The sequence below is a fragment of the Stenella coeruleoalba genome, assembly GCF_951394435.1.
Source record: "Stenella coeruleoalba genome assembly, chromosome: 1".
Lineage (NCBI taxonomy): Eukaryota > Metazoa > Chordata > Mammalia > Artiodactyla > Delphinidae > Stenella > Stenella coeruleoalba.
Window position 1 is genome coordinate 41,489,919 of NC_137169.1, and position 17,979 is coordinate 41,507,897.

The 17,979-nt window shown below is 43.4% G+C and overlaps 1 protein-coding gene across 2 annotated transcripts in view; it reads right to left on the bottom strand.

Moving 5' to 3' along the window:
• Positions 1-499: 499 nt before the first annotated feature.
• Positions 500-17,979, bottom strand: part of FAF1 (Fas associated factor 1) — a 495,949-nt gene continuing 478,469 nt past the window's right edge. For both annotated transcript variants that reach the window (XM_079933727.1, XM_079933728.1), the window contains one exon: positions 500-3,781. In XM_079933727.1, the coding sequence (XP_079789853.1) occupies positions 3,698-3,781 (84 nt within the window). In that variant the 3' untranslated portion in view covers positions 500-3,697. The remainder of the gene's footprint in view (positions 3,782-17,979) is intronic.

Sequence of the window (17,979 nt, forward strand, 5' to 3'; positions counted from 1 at the left end):
CATCTCACCCTCTTTGTGGCTTTTAGATAAAAAAAAAAAAATGGCTTGATGAGAAGAAGAATGGACAAATTCAACTTCCCAAATGGTCTGATGTTGTTTGCATAATGTAAGTGGTGGCTGTTAAGTTTGGCGGGTCAGTTGAACCCACTGAGAATCTGAGAAATACAGACTCCCCTCCTAGAAAAGTACACATCTAACTTTTTGTATACAATTGTAGGGGATTCTAAGATCCATTCTTGGACATGAAACTTAGAGGTTCTTTATAGTTGTGGCCCTGAAAGTCAGAGCCTGGGGCTTGAGTTCTGATTCTTCTACTGACATTGTGTGACTTCAGGCAAGTACCTACCCTCTAAGCCTCATGTACAAATATGGAATGATCATGCCTGCCCTGCTTCTCTCACTGCAGTGGACTGTGATGTGGGTGTGGAAGGTGTGGTAAACTGCAAAGTGCTGTGTGAATGTTATCAGGGCACTGAGGTTCAGAGAAGTTACTCACCTTAACGTCACACAGCTATTAAGTGGCAGAACCAAGTTTCAAACTGAAAGACACTGAGGTCTCTGGAGTGTGTGTGTGTGTGTGTGTGTGTGTGTGTGTGTGTAGATCTGCCTCCAAGAATTTTAAAAAGGATCAAATGGGCTAAGCATGTGGAAGGGTCACTTGGACTATAAAGTGCAGTGCCCATGTGAGTTACTCCTGGACTGAATTCAGGATTCCATGTTCCATCTGCCTGTGGGATCCAGGACTGGTTGGATGAGGGGCTGAGAGGAATGATGGAAGTGTGCCAATCAGAGATGCTTGCTTATGACAATTAAGACCCCTTCTCACAACCAAATGAACAACTTTCATGCTTTTGGGGAAATCTGCCAGAGCTCTGCAACCTCTTTAAAACCCATGTCATTGACCAGCACACTCAACTCAGCATGTCTACTTTGGGAGTAGCAATTTTAATGCAACCACAAACTTATTTTATGTTTTTAATGCCACCAATAAAATCCATAAAAGCCTGATTCCTATTCTCCTACACTGAAAAGGAAAGATTCCATAAAAGAACTCAGACTTCATTCAGATGCTTGCAATTCAAAGACGAACACCTGTATGTCCCATAAAACTAGTGGTGCCAGAGCATGACAACATAGCAGACCAGAAAACTCCCCCAAATGGCACCTTCTGAGAGGCAGTGGGAAATTGGCAATACTTCCTCAAACCTTCAAACTGATGCTCCAAACATACAAGTGATAATCCAAGAAACACAGAGGAGTGAACTGGAATGGGGCAGGGATGACAGCAGCCCTGGAACTTCATTCCAGACAGCTGGGCATAAGAACACAGAGCACACATTCTGATTGACACATTTCTGTGTCTGGAGGCTGGGATATGAAGACCAAGGAAGTGTAAGGGTAGGAGGAAGAATTACAAAGGACTTTGCTATTTTTGTGGTGATAGAAAGGCACTTAATGCTTTTCTTGGATCCTAACTTTATATAAGTCATTTTAATGTTGTATTTGTAAGAAAGGGCATAAAATTGCTCTGGCCTTCTGTTCTGGAGCTCAGTAGAACAGAATGGTATGAGTGAACAGTGATAATTAGCTGAGGCCTTTCCTAGCAAAGGGGCCCATAGGATAGGATTTCATGGGACTGAGAAAGAACCTTCCAAGGCAGGGTTGAAAAAGGGTGTGTAAACTTCATGCACATTCAAGTAGCGTTTAATAACTTTTATGAAATTGGTTTCAGAGTAAAGTCTGTATTATTGGAATGCAGAAGCGAAGATGATGGGGGAAACAATATGATGACGTCAAACCCAAATTAGATGGAACAGGTTAAACATGAAAGTGAATTCAGAGTCGTGTCTCTCCAATCCCCACCCACACATTGCTGCTGTTCCTGAGTATGGCCTGAGTTCGGGGTTGTGGCTTCTCTACGGCAGCTACAGAACACGGTCTCCCTGGAAAAAGAAAAGCTGGTGCCCTAGTGTATCTGTAGCATTGGAAATGACTGTCTCGTGGGGCCATTAGTTTAGGAAGGTGGGAGTGGAGCTGGACTGGAAGTGCTCAGGTTGAACTCCCCCACTTTGGGTCTCTTTTCCTTTCAGCCTCCCTGGAGAGACCCCTGGGGCCAGAGAAGGTCTGCACCCAGGCAGATGTAGCACTAGTCAGTTAGAAACACATTCTTTGAAGAGAGTGTTCAGGGGAGGTCCCTGGTTGTAGTGTCAGAGAAAAGACACAAGGTGGAATTTTCCTGGCCAATGCCTACTTCTGGGCAGATGGAAAATGACCAGGCATATCTCAGGCCATGGTTAGAGTCTTCTGAGACCCCCTTGGCTTGGGCCAGGGGGAAAAAGCCCAGCACTCAGACTCTTTTGGACAAGTACAAAATGTTAAATCAGGATCCCAAACCCTAGGATAGAGACCACAGGGGACACAAAAACAGATACGGAGAAACATTTCAAGACTGAAAAGAACTCATTGGCGGTGAAGGTATAAACAGTGCTTCCATGAACTAAACTCTGAAGCCCAAATCCATAGATTAACAAGAATCCACATTTACTAAATCATCCCAAATTATTATATGCAAGTTCAGGCAACACGTGTCTTCTGAGCTAAGCCCCTAAGTTTGCTCTCTTAAATATATGAAGTCAGAATTTTCAGCCATAGAATGAGATCCCTTTCATTTGAGATGGGAGTCTACCATCTAATACTGAAACATTACAAGGATGAAATAGTGCAACCAGTTCCTTATGACAGCTGGGCTGAGTCCATGGGGTGGCTGATCAGATTTTGGTGACAGTCAAGGTGCTTAAAGCACCAAGTGACAAGGTCCAAATGCGTGATGGGAGCAGAAAGCAGGAGAGAGCTGTGTTCAGTGTACACTGATGGACGAGCAACCTGGGAGCTGGTATCCATGAGGTTCTAACTGCCCAAATGCAAACCTAACAGCAGCTTTCTGCAGCTGGGCCAGATACTGAAGTCCTGGTACTGGTCCTCTTCACACTATCTCAACATTCACATTGCAAGCTTAAATAGTTTCTTACACTGTAATGGAACAGCATATACCTCCTGGATGGAACCTGGGGACCCAAGGCAGGAGCAGTAAATGAATATCTTGCATACATGTCAAATGCAGTCCTCAAACACAACCTTACGTCTTAGTAAAGAAGTCAGGAAGTATCAACAAAAATGATATCTTTTTTTCCTACAACAATGTTTAATCTCCATGCCAAGAAGTCCCATTTGACCTTTTCCTCCTGCCTCTTAAAATTAGGTGACAAAGTAGAAATTCAGTCATGAAAAGAAAAAGGCAGAGGTGTAGGAGCCCCGGCTCAATGAGACACATCAAATACAGAGCAGCTTGGTGTCACAGGTCAGACAGAACTGTCCCAGACACTGTGGGGAAGATGGGCACTGGAGAGGTAAAAATCCTACTTCAGCAGCGCATTAGTCACTGAACGAGGGCGAGGTGAAGGGGGTAAGAGAGGCAGAGCTATAGTTCTCTACAATGAGGGTTGGGAACATATACTCGTGGATGGGAAATGTTAAGTAGCTATGTTTATTATTACTTTTTTCCAGCAATCTTGCAAGAGGCAGAAGTGTGACACTGAATTGAGTGAGACGAGCGTGTAGGTGGCTTGGCGAGGTGCCCTTCTCCTGATGCAGGCCTCTGGCTTGTCAAGGAACGGCTGGTTCCACTGCTGGGCCATGTTTACTCTTTTGCTTCAAGGAAAAGGGTTTCTTGAGGGAACAACTTTACCTCCAATAATGATTTATTTGGGTCCAGCTGGGTTACCTAAAAAGAAAGAAAACACATACTCAAAAAGACTGGAAGAAGCACTATTTTCTCTCGTGGCATTCAGATCTTATCCTGCACATTGATTTTGAGCCTACTTTGCACAGGCACGAGCATTTTCACATCTCTTATCTCATTTGATCCTCAAAATAACCTGTGAGGTAGGTGTTGTTACTCCCATTTTTTTAGAAAAATCTTAATTTATATCTTTTTACTGTTTTTTAATAAGCTTTAAAAATTTTTATTTATTTATTTATTTATGGCCGCGTTGGGTCTTCGTTGCTGCACGCCGGCTTTCTCTAGTTGTGGCGAGCGGGGGCTACTCTTTGTTGTGGGGTGCGGGCTTCTCATTGTGGTGGCTTCTCTTGTTGTGGAGCACAGGCTCTAGGTGTGCGGGCTTCAGTAGTGTGGCACTCGGGCTCAGTAGTTGTGGCTCACAGGCTCTAGAGCGCAGGCTCAGTAGTTGTGGTACACGGGCTTAGTTGCTCCGCGGCATGTGGGGTCTTCCCAGACCAGGGCTCGAACCCGTGTCCCTTGCATTGGCAGGCGGATTCTTAACCACTGCGCCACCAAGTCCTGTTACTCTCATTTTATAACCGAGGAAACCAGGGCTCAGAGAGGTCAAGTCTCATAGTTTAGTGGAAGAACTAGCATTTGACCTCAGGGCAGGTGGAGGCCCACTGCTTCCTGTACAGCTCAGCTTGGCCAGCAGAACAGGAGGGTCTTAGGAAAGGGTACTGGTTACCAAACAACTCACTGGCATTGCTGGGGACCCGTGTTTGGTTAACTCCTGACAGCGGGGAGGGCCTTTTCTGCTTGGTGGGAAAGAGCTAAGCTTTGGGGGCTGATCTTCCACTAAACATACCTGTAGTAAACTAGAGAGTGCCCATCCCGCCGTGCCCAAAGATGAGTATCTCCCCTGCTGAGGAGAGGCTCCCTAGGGAGGCATATCACAGTCTCCTTGTTGATGGTGGTGAAGATATTTAGTTCCAAAAAATGAGTCAAGTTCATAATATGACTTTATATTTTAGAAATAGAAAAATGATTATTTTATAATATGAACTATAGAGAGAATAAAGCTAGACAAAATCTTCTTGGCTCATTTGGGATATGTTAATCATATAGGAACCCTACATTAGGTTTATGGCCTCCTAGGTCAGGGGCAAGGATGTGATGTGGAGGTTTTCTAAATCTGAGAGTGAGAGAAAAAACCCAAAAATTTCCTAAAGGGAACACAAATTTTAAAAAGCTGAGAAATACTAGGACAACGGGCTTTGGAACCAGAAAGATTCTGGTTTAAATCACAGCTGTGTTGGCTATTAGCTTTGTGGCTTTGGAGTTGGTATCAACCTTGTAGGACTGATGTGAGGATTAAGTGAGAAAAAATAAATAATTAGCACAGGGTCTGGCACAGAGTAGGTGTTCAATGAGGGCGCCCGTGTATGTGAGCAACTGTAAGGATGGACAACAGACACACAGATAAATGGACAGCTCCAAGTGTGCATGATGGGAGGCCAGGCAGTCTGCTCTGTCAGACATGTACAGGAGCTCAGGGCCCCTGGGCAGAGACTATAGCACCTGAGATGGACAATCTTGTCCTCTGCTCAACTCAAGCCACACCTAATGAGATGGCTCCACTGTCTTCTCCAGGCGGATGGGGAGGGGATGCCCTAGGGGCCTGAGTGTCACAGGCAGGCTGGCGAGCTGAAGGAGGAACACTATCTTTGACTGTATCCAGATGGAAACCTGGTATGCCCAGGAGGGTCATTAAGGAGATACATCTGCCTCCAGAAACCTCTGTGCTTATAAGGAACCCATAGCAAGGCTGCTCTCCTGGTATCTCTTGGGCTCTGGGCAGATGGGCAGGCAAGGTGGTGGGGAGGGCCTAGCCTGCTGTCTGTTTTCCGGGGGCAAGCTGTTGGCAAATGTTTACCCACTTCGCCAATTAACATACAACACTCTGCTGGCTTCTGTCAACAAACAGAGCTACGCTGCCTCTGCTTCTGACTCATTGGCATTTTCTGCCCAGCTGCTTCTGCTATTGTTCTTAATTCACATGCCAGAGCTCTTCCGGCATCTTCTACTTTGTTATTTGTGGTTCGTAAATATGATGTTTCCTGGGAGAAACCAAAATCATACTGCCAGAGCTGTGCATACTGGCAAAAAGATATGATAGGAAGCAAAAGATGTTGGCAGGTTGGAGCCTTGTTGCCATGTTGTCAATATGCAAGGTTAGATGTTCAGAAAACACATCCAGTTTTCACTGTGTCTGAGAAAAGTTAAGTGATTTTCCCCAGTCACTTTAAGTGGGAGAGCTGGGACTTGAGAAGGAGAAAACTAGAATTTCTTGGACACCTATTACATGCCAGGTACTTTAAATATGTTATTTCATTTAATCCCTAAGCAACCATGCAACGATGACAAAATTGAGGCTCAGCATGGTTGCCACTTGTTTAAGGCCACATAGTTAGTGAGGGTCTGTCTATACGGTATAATACTGATAGTAAAAAAGAGTGAAGCAACTAAGATTTAAACTCTAGCTCTGTTACTTACTACCTATATGACCTTGATGAGGTAATACAACCTGAGAGCCTCAGTTTTCCCACCTGTAAGATGGGAATAATCAGTTTCTCTTTTATAGGTTCTGCTAGTTAAATGGAATAATGTTGATGAAGGCTCTGGTACAGAGACTGAACCAGTAAGTGCTCAGCTGGTAGCAGCCGTTACTGGCTGGAGTGTTGCCTTGGGCAGGGCCCTAGTCTGTCTAACTTCAGCTGGAGCTCTTTCCTTCCCCAAAGTCTCCGGGAGCCCAGGCCTGCACTAGGCTGTCTCTCCTATTTCCATCTTGCTGCTTAGCAGAAGGGCTCCCTTTTCCCCAATAGGGTAATGTCTCAGTATCTGGAGACCCCCTTCTATAGCTTCAGTGGGGCTGTGCCATCAATGGGCTGCTTCACATTAAAGATGGCTTTGTTGGGGCTGCTCCCTCTGGTGCCTCGTATCACAAGCAATTTTTTTCTTTGAAGGTCATTTCAGACAGAAATTTAAAGTGAACAAGGACAATTTTTGTTTCCATTCTCATCTTCCTGGAGTGAACAGAGAGACTGTAGGGAACCTAGGGAGATGCAGGACACTATACTGTGAGTGGCCATATTGTGAAACGATCCTGCAGTGTTCTGGGCCCCATTCAGGAAGGATGGGGAGTGTGCCAGGAGGGACCTCCTGTTAGGAGGTTAAAAACATGGTTAAAAACCATGTTTTCTAAGACACATCTGAAAAATGGGATATGTCTTCCTGAGAGAGGACACTGCTGCTATAGGGGCAGGGAGAGGGCTGTGTCAGTCCTCTTTGAATGTTTGAAGGGCTGGCAAGTAGGACAGGTAGGCCGAGTCCTGCAGTCCTCTACCTACTGCAGTTCCAGTGGGTAGAGCTGAGACTGGTGAGGTAAAATTGTAGGGGAGCAGAACTCAGCTGGTCAGAAAAAACGTTTTCACAAAGCAGCAGCTGCTGGTGTGGCTACTACTTCTCTTTCTTTTACCTTTCTTCCTTCCCCTCCTGTCTTGTATTTTCTTTTTGTTCTTCTTCGTCATCATCATCATGGTAGCAACCATCAATTACAGTTGACCCATGAACAACCTGGGGGTTAGGGGCACCACCCCTCCAAGCAATTGAAAATCACATATAACTTATAGTCAGCCCTCCATATATGCAGTTCCTCCAAATTGGTGGTTCCTCTGTACGTGGGGTTCCACATCCAAGATTCAACCAACTACGAATGGTATAGTACTGTAGTATTTATTACTGAAAAAAATCCACATGTAAGCGGACCTGCATAGTTCAAATCCATGTTGTTCAAGGGCCAGTTGTATTTAGTGCCTCCGTGTAGCTGGAACCATGCTAAGTACTTTATATAAAATACCTTAACTAGTCCTCAAAACAGCCGAACGAAGTATGTATTATTGCCATTTTAAAGCTGAAGATACCATGGGTTATCTTGCTCAAGGTTGCAGATAGAATAAGGTTTAAAACTCAAGTCCATCTGATTCCAAAGCTCATGATAACCAGAATGCTTCTGGCCTACATGTTGACAGGCTACCTTGGGCAAATAAAGGGGTAGGGAGGGGAGAGGTGAGGGCACTCTCTGCTGTCCTTAGAAGCATTCAAATAGGGGCTTATTTGTGGAAGATCATGATGATAAAGCTAACATTTATTGAGAATTTAATTTGTACCAGGCATATTCCAAGCACTTAACATTTATAAAAGAATTTAATTTTCATAATAATCCTCTGATGTAGGTATAATTATTATTCCCATTTTATAGATGAGGAAACTGAACCACGGAACAAATTAAAAACTTGCTCAAGGTCTCAAAGTTGTTAAGTGTAGAGCCAGAATGTGAATCATAGCAATATAGCTTTGGAATCCATGTTTAACTACTGGACTATTTTGCCAGAGGTGCTGCTAAGAGTAGAGTCCACACAGAGAAAGAAGTTGGATGAGATGACCCTGAGGCTGTTTTCTAAGCAAGCTTCTGCGACATAAGATCTTCACTTTAAGAATGGCAAAAGGTCAAGGGTCAAGGAAAAAATCCTGAAATGTTTATAAAATACGAATACAGAAACGCAATCTGAGCTTATGTTCTGCCATTTACTTGGGATTTTACTGAATTATTGACTTTCTAAATCAACAGAGAAACCCACCCTTTGGGACTCCCTGGTGGGGAGGAGGGGCATTCTCAGATAAGAGGTATGGCCTAACTTTGTCTATGTTAGAAAAGGAAAGTCAACCTTCTTGACATTTTATTCGTTATATGATACTTAGGAAACCTAAGTATTTTAGTAAATTGGCTTTGTGAAACTTGTCTGTGTTAACAAAAACGGGACATGTTCTTTGCCAAAGAGAGTTGTTCTTTTCTAGGTCCCTTTTCTCAGCAGTTCGAACTTTTCATGTACATCGTACTTCTATTATTTCCCTGGGCTTCAGTTTTGTTTTTTTCCCTGAAAAAGTATAACACTGCTGCTGAGAAAAATGTTAATCAATGTGACAGATTCTCATTCTTAGGCCACTCACTCTGAGTGAGTCCCAGAATGTTAGGGTGGGAAAGCTCCTTGAATCCCATATAGTCCAACCCCTTCATTTCACAAGTGGGCAACCTGAGGCTCAGAGAGGTCAAGTGACTTGGCCCTGATCACACAGTTGATAAGTTCAGTATTCTACCCGTTTCTGACTTCTGTTTTGGGGTTCCTTCTAGTCACACTATTCTGCTTCTCACTTAAAAAAAAATACCTGAGCATAAATATAACACTACTACTAGGCTGGGAGCTACTTGAGGGCAGGAGCTGAGTAATACTAAAAATAACAGTAGCAGCAATATATGAATAGTACTTTATAGTTCATAAGATATTTACACAAACATTAAATCAAAATCTTGTAGGGTCGGTATTATTATCAATCCTTTTTATTTTATTTAATTTTGCTAAGGTAAGCTTTTATTTTGAAATTGAATAAAGGAAAGTCTAGATCTAATATTTTCACATTTAGAAAAAATGCTAGGTTCAACAATTGATTTTGGAATTGAACATCTGCATGCAAAAAAATGAATCTAGATGCGCAGACCTTACAGCCTTCACAAAAATTAACTCGAAATGGATTGTAGACTTAAATGTAAAACACAAATCTATAAAATTCCCAGAAGATAACACAGGAGAAAATATAGATGACCTTGGGTAAGGTGATGGCTTTTTGGATACAACACCAAAGGCACAATTCATGAAAGAAATAATTGATAAGCTAAACTTCATTAAAATTAAAAACTTTGCCAAAGAAACTGTCAGGAGAATGAGAAGACAAGACACAGACCGGGGGAAAATATTTGCAAAAGACACACCTGATAAAGAGCTATTATCCAAAATATACAAAGGGACTTCCCTGGTGGCTCAGTGGTTAAGAATTCACCTGCCAATGCAGGAGACACGGGTTTGATCCCTGGTCTGGGAAGATCCCACATGCTGAGGAGCAACTAAGCCCGTGCGACACAAATACTGAGCCTGCGCTTTAGAGCCCGTGAGCCACAGCTACTGAGCCTATGCTCTAGAGCCCGTGAGCCACAACTACTGAAGTCCTTGTGCCACAACTACTGAAGCCTGCATACCTAGAGCCCATGCTCCGCAACAAGAGAAGCTACCAGAATGAGAAGCCTGCGCACCGCAATGAAGAGTAGCCCCTGCTCGCCACAACTGGAGAAAGCCTGCACACAGCAACGAAGACCCAACACACCCAAAAATAAATAAATATTTAAAAAAGGAAAAAAAATATATATACACAAAGAACTCTAAAACTCAACAATAAGAAAATGAACAACCCAATTAAAAAATGGGCTGAAGACCTTAAAGACACCTCATTAAAGAGGATCTACAGATGGCAAATGAACATATGAAAAGATGCTCCTCCACATCATATGCCATCAGGGAAATGCAAATTGAAACAACAATGAGATACCACCACACACCTATTAGAATGGCCAAAATCCAGAACACTGACAACACCAAATGCTGACACTCATATATAGCTAGTGGGAATGCAAAATGGCATAGCCACTTTGGAAGACACTTTGGTGGTTTCTTACCAAATTAACCATAATTTTACTACATAATTTGGTAATCGCACTCCTTGGTATTCACCCAAAGAAGCTGAAAATCTAAGGTCCACAACAAAACCTGCACACAGATGTTTAATAAGCACCTTTATTCACAACTGCCAAAACTTGGAAGCGACCAAGATGTCCTGCAGTAAGTGAATGGATAAGTAAACTGGAACATCCAGACAATGAAATATTATTCAGTGCTAACAAGCTTTCAAAGTACTCTCACATATATTATCTAAACCTTAGAGCTATCCTAAGAGATTGGACTAATTGATCCTCATTTCTGCAGATGAGAACACCAAAACTCAAATAGGGACATTAATCACACGTGGTCATACAGCTAGAAATTGGTGGAGCTCAGGTCTCCTCACTCAAATCCTGAGCTCCTTCTACTCTATGAGGCAGCACAAAGCCTGCATATGTAAATTCCCGTATTATAGTAAAGCTGAATATATCTGCCCTTGGTTTTGTTCAAAATTAGCATTTACTTTAAACTTGGGAGAACAACTAATCTTTTTGGTAAGCTATGAGTAACATATTTTGTTATAAAACATGCATATTAAATATTACAAGTTTAAAAAATAATTGTTAATGTCATCATTACCAAAAAAGTTACCATTTGCTTGGAATTTTATAAGTGCCAGGAACTATACTAGTTGTTCTATATATTACCTAATTAAATGGTCACAAGAATGCTATGAGATAAGTACTCCTATTATTCTCTTTTTTTTTTTTTTTTTTGGCGGTACGCGGGCCTCTTAGTGCTGTGGCCTCTCCCGTTGCGGAGCACAGGCTCCGGACACGCAGGCTCAGCGGCCATGGCTCACGGCTCCAGCCGCTCCGCGGCATGTGGGATCTTCCCAGACCGGGGCACGAACCCGTGTCCCCTGCATCGGCAGGCGGACTCTCAACCACTGCGCCACCAGGGAAGCCCCTATTCTCATTTTATAGATGAATTTTCTGAGGTCAAAAATGGTTAAGGGACTTGCCCGAGTAGGTAGGTAGGAAAGATAATTCTGGAATTTGCACCCAGGTTTGTAGCGTTTAGCCTGTATCTGATGCACTGCCCTTCACTGCCTCTTAACCTCTGATCCTACTTCTAAACGGGGGACAGTTAATGTGACTAAAAGGCTTTCCCTTGGCCATAAAGAAAGCAGGCATTCTGTGGCTGTCCTGGCTCATGTCCCTGTTGTGGCACAGGATTTGCTGTTCCCCACAGGAACATAGGCTAATTTTCGTTACTGTCAACTTGGTTCTAATAGCTAATTGTCCATTTTCTTTAAACACCTTTTGATGAGCTGGGAATCCTTAAAGAGGGCAGTTACACCCACAAAGTATCAGAGGGAGAACTTAAGAGCCAACCTGCTGGTCGTGTGCTGATCAGGGTGTGAAAAGGCTATGGTAACTGTAAAGTCTTTTGCGAACATAAGGGATTGATCATCATCATTATCCACAACACCAGTTGTAGCTCCTACCAACTTCTCCTCTACATTTGCTTCAGGTGTAATGCAACCCCAAAAAGAACTTCCAATCTGGAAGGGTCCCATTATGGGACTACACTCTGGCTTATTTACATCCCAGCTTCTGGTGCAGTTTCTGGACCAATCTGCCTCATTGGATCACAGACAAGCAGTGGCACTGGGGTGAGGGTTTCCAGGAAACAGTGTCACATGCTATTCTTTCCATTATTAAAGTGTGGTAGAACAGCTAGGGTGCTAGAAAGTGAGGTTGGGTGGGTCTTCTGTGGCTGCAAAGCACAGGATGCCTCTACGACATTTTCTTTCCTTGACTTTTTAATTTTTTTTAATTTTAAAATTGAGTTTATTAATTTAATTAATTTATTTATTGACTGTGTTTGGTCTTCATTGCTGCACATAGGCTCTCTCTAGTTCTGGCGAGCGGGGGCTACTCTTCTTTGCGGTGCGCGGGGTGCTTCTCATGGAGGTGGCTTCTTGTTGCGGAGCTCAGGCTCTAGGCGTGCGGGCTTCAGTAGTTGTGGCTCGCAGGCTCAGTAGCTGTGGTGCATGGGCTTAGTTGCTCTGCAGCATGTGGGATCTTCCCGGACCAGGGATCGAACCCATGTCCCCTGCATTGGCAGGAGGATTCTTAACCACTGCGCCACCAGGAAAATCCCTTTCCTTGACTTTTTTAGTTGGGAAGAAGGGAGAATGAAAGAAAAGTTAAAGGAAGAACAAAGGGAGAGAAAACTAAGGCGTAGGCTGCCCTATCTGTTCTTTGTTTTATCATATTATAATAATGATAACAACAGTTAACATTTACTGGGGGGACTTCCTTGGTGGTCCAGTGGTAAAGAATCCGCCTTCCAATGCAGGGAATGTGGGTTTGATCCCTGGTCAGGGAAGTACGATCCCACACGTCGCGGGGCAACTAAGCCCGTGCGCCACAACTACTGAGCTCGCATGCCTCAATGAAGATCCCGTGTGCCGCAACTAAGACCCTATGCAGCCAAAAAAGTAAAGAAAAAAAAATTGTTACTTTAAAAAAGAACAAACCGACTTCCCTGGTGGTGCAGTGCTTAAGAATCTGCCTGCCAATGCAGGGGACACGGGTTCAAGCCCTGGTCCGGGAAGATCCCACATGCCACGGAGCAACTAAGCCTGTGTGCCACAACTACTGAGCCTGTGCTCTAGAGCCCGTGAGCCACAACTACTGAGCCCACACACCACAACTACTGAAGTGCGTATACCTAGAGCCTGTGCTCCACAACAAGAGAAGCCACAGCAATGAGAAGCCTGAGCACCACAAAGAAGAGTAGCCCCCGCTCCCACAACTAGAGAAAGACTGCACGCAGCAACAAAGACCCAACACAGCCAAAAATAAATAATTTTTTTTAAAAAACCAAAACATTTATTAGGAGCTTACTAGGTGCTAACTGTTCCAAGTATTTTATAAGTACTACACAACCCTATGAGGGAGGTACTATTACCTCCACTTTAAAAATGAGGAATAGAAGCTCAGAGAGATTATATAACCTGCCTAAGATTGCACAGGCAGGAAGTGACAGAGCAAGGATTTAAAACTAGGTCTGGCTCCAAAGTCTGTTTTCTTAACCACCACACTAGATACTTTTAGTACTGTAGTCATACACTAGACTATTTATTCTAAGTCTCTTGCTTGGAAAGACTATCCCTTCATGTAACTGAAGCATATACCTCCCCACAACAAAGTATATTACTACCTCAGGCATTTGGGGAAATTTCACTCATCTAGCTCTTCAATTATCACAGACCTAGTGATTGTTAGAGCTAGAGGGGTCTTTAGAGGTCATCTCTGTAACAGATGGGGAAAGAAAAGCCCAGTGAGTGGAAAGAACTTACCCAATGTTTCTCAGCACTCATGGCAGATCTGGGACCAAATCTGGAGTCTTCATTCCCAGCCTGTGCCTTTAGATGGGCTGTTAAATGAGGATACCAATTCTAAAGTGTTGCTAATGTCACAATGGCCTCAAACTTGGCACATTGTCAGGGAGATCCTAGGCACCAAACAAAAAATGTGACGCTTTCCTTGCTCTGGTATCCCTGATGGTGGTTTTGGTCACTATACGAGTTTTTTTTTAAAGTGAAAGCAGGTTTATTGAGAGAGACACATATTCCAACGGTAGAATACAGTCCATCTCATAAGGCGAGAGCAGCCTGGTCACTATACTATTAAACTATGTTAGTGGGGAAGGCCCAGAGGGAACAGAGGGACTTCTACCAAGAAGGGTAGGGTCGGGCGGAAAGCCTCTTTAGTCTAGAAACACAAGAAGATCGAAGTCCTGTCCCTCTTGGGCTCTGGAAGACACAATTTCAAGTAACTAAGAGGAAGTCCTGCTTTGCAGAGTGGTTTGCAAGCTCACTGTTTCTGAAAGCTTAATAAACAGGGTATAGGCAAATCATGAGTGAGGATTCTGGAGTGTGGCAACAGAAATCTAGTGCAGATCAGCCCTAGTGGTGTGCCACTTACAGGTGTACCACGATACTGGTCTCATCCCTCAAAGCAGCCAGAATCCTCAGGGCTGAGCTGCCTCTGACCCTGAGCAATCTGGTATGATTACTCCAATGACGCACACAAACATTTTCAGTGTGTGTGATGATCTGACACAGGCTGGGAAGCAATGATCGAGGGGACATGCCTCACTTTCAGAGGCTGGTATCATGGAAGGTAGCTGGGCTCTTGTATAAAAGGCTCTGAGGACACCTCTGTTAAAAGATTGGTCCACAACACTAACCATTGTGTTTGGAACAGGACACTAAGAGACAAATGAGAGAAACCTGTTAACCGGTCAGCTTAGAACTGCTACTTCAGCTTAAAAAGCCTCTGAGAAACCCTGATTATTGTTTGCCCCAGATCACCAGTAGACATGGATTAAATGCTAATTAGGGAGGCAGTAAGAAAAAGTTCTGGTGGATTTTGAATCTTGGCTCTGCATGAATACTCCTGAGCAAGTGATTCACCCTCCAGAAGACCCAAATTTCTCATCTGTAATGACAACATCATTCAACACCCAATAAGCTCTAACATCATTTCTCTCTGGGTCTCTCCTGCTACTCGAGAGAGAGTTGAACAAAGTATCTCAGCCTGCCTCTCTCCTACTTAAAACTGTGACATGATTCCTTACTACAACGGGATAATTCCTTTTTGCTTTGACCTCACTTCCCCCAATTTGTAAATGGGTGGTGTTTCTGGCTAGGCTCATAACACATCTGTAGTGGAAGACATGGCCAGAAAGACAGTTTGGAGAGAGATTGTGAAGGGCTAAAATGCCTTATTATGTTTAGTTTAAACTTCTGGAAACAACCTTTCTCCCTGGCTTCAGAGAGATCTGGAATGGCATACTAGATGTACTCTTCAGGCAGAGTAGCTGGGGAGAAAGTAAGCATTTTGAATGCATTTTAATACTCAAGCAGGGCCATGTGAGCTGGTGCGTGCGTAACTCTGAACGTAAACACCGCTCAAGAGCTGGAGCTTTGAACAGGAGTTAAAAGAGCTGAGTCCCTAACGACATACAAAAGACTTGCTGGTGTGATTTATTCTGATGTATTTACTTATCCAATTACCAAAACAGCAGGAGATCATTAAATTTTCTAGTTACCAGATGCAGCACGTTCAATATCTTAAATGTTACCAAGGCTCTCTCTGAGCTATTTTGATATTACATTTCACCCACCCAAAGCTTATGAAACTGGAAGGCAGGAATCATGAACAGAGCAGGTGTTTTCTTTGAAGGTTGGTCCAGTGGACGTCTGTACTATGACAAACTTATACCAGCTCCCAAACTCGTGGATTTAAGGAAAAGTACCGTGATAAGAAACAAAAGTATTTAGGAGAGAAGATGTTAAGAAAGTGGTACTTGAGGGTGGCTGGAGATATGCATTTTACCTGGCCAGAAATTTCTTCATGCTTGTTTCCTATCAGTTCAGTCCTGATGTCCACAGAAGGTCAAGCCTCAGAGTAGAGGAGGAGAGAAGGGAATAAGCACCCTCTGAGCGACCACACATCTAGCTCCTAACCCTAGCATACTATTTCTGACCAACTGTGTGATCATGAAAAAGTCACCTTTCCTCCTCTGAATTTCCTTGTCTGTTAAACAAGGATGTTGACATCTGATGCACCACCTTATTGGCCTGCAATGAGCATCATCACAGCCTGTCATCATGCAAACATCTCCTGGATAAGACTGAATAGCTTAAAGGCAGGACTGTTTCCTGTATCCCCAACATCCAGCAAAGAATCTGGTGCATTATATGCTCTCATAAGTGCTTGTTGAAAAAATGATCAAACCAGAGAATGTACATCATGGAACATCAAAAAATACAGAGCAAGCCTTTATTAACATTTTAGGAGTAAGTCACAAAATAGACATTTATTCTATTTTCTTTTGAAAAAAAAATCAAATAAGTAAAATCTGGGCCTAAACTTGAAAGGGTGGTGGTGGCTTGGCCCCAACATTCTTTACTATTGTGATCTCTAAATACTATCCCCTCAAAGACCTTATGCTCCAGTTGACCAGAGCAGTTTGCTATTCCCCATTTATGTCTTGTGCTTCTCTTCTCTGAACCTTTGCTTATGTTGTTTCCACCACTGGACTGTCCTTTCTGCCCAGTTCTACCTGTTGAAAACTTACACATCCTTCAAAGCTCAGCTCAACTGCTACTTCTCCCGTCAAACCAGGCCTAAGTGACAGAGCATCTTCTCTGATTCACTGGGCCATGGCTCCTGTGACAAAGGGGCCATACATGTTCACTGTGGTCTCTCCATCATATTCCTATTCCACTGCCCTGCATGTGGCCAATTCATATTTGCTTAACTAATACCTTTGCTTCCCCTTATGCTCTCAGACAAGGTGGCTTAAAGGTCTGCTGGCAGACTCAAGGTCAGTGTTTAAACTGGAAAACAGGCACAGGCAATGCCAACTTTGTTCTTTGTTAAAATAATACTCCTATACTTTGACCAGGCAAGGCAACCCATTTCTGGGGACCTACCCCAAAGGATCAGCTACAGTCTCATACTGAGTTATCTGTCTGTTCTGTCTCTCATGTTATTTTGCAATTGTCTGAGTCTGTCTCTCCAGTTACACTGAATTCCGAGGGCATAAATGAGGTCTTATTGGCTATCTATCCCCAGGGCCTACTATACTGCTGGAAACAGTATGAATTCAACAAATGTTTGCTGAAAGACTGACCTACTGAATGACCGAGTGGAGGCTCCCCACTCCTCCCTAAAGCCTCCACCAACCCAAAGTCAAAAGAAGCCATATCCCCAGACCTCTTCCCGTAGCCTCACTCCTATGGCAGGCAGAGCCTGCCAGTGATACCATCAACACGTCACCCAGGCAAGTCTTCTAGCTCTGGACTCTCTCTGGCCCTTACCTCGGTCAGCCCTGCTGCACAGACATAGGGACTGAAAATAAGTTTGCATCAGTTGCCCTTTCAGAAGGGACAGACTTTTCCCTGTCTATTTAAACTGCTGTCGGAACTGGATAATTAGAAGGGTTTAAAAAATCTTTAATTCTCTAAACAGAGAAAACTGGTTCTGAATTATTAAGCAACATTTTCAATGCATTTGAATAACCTTAAGTGACTTAACTGCCACCTGATCCTAAGCTCTGGCTCAGATAAATAAATGTGAAATATTATCAAAGCCCCAGCTTATAGGAGCTGCCAGCTACAGTAAATAAAAGCTTAAGTCCCCATAAACTGCCTGGGACAGAGACATTCTCATATAAAAGGAGTGAGAGAAGATGATCTTAAATAAAGCTAGTAGGACGGGGAAGCCAATGGTTTTGTTTTAGTTTTCAGAAGAGAGTTGTCAATGGAGCAGGTATTATCTATATCCAGGTCATTTAATTATAGAATCACATAGTATCAGAGCTGACAGAAGATTAAGAAAGCACTTATCTTAATCTCTTCATATTTCAGATGAGGAAAACAGGACCCAGAGAAGTATGTACCTTCCTTGAGATCACACAACAAATGGCTGGAAGAGTAAAAATTCTGTCCTAGGCTGCCTGGCTCCCAGCTTAGTCCCCTCTCCACTACATTCTTCTGAGAATGTC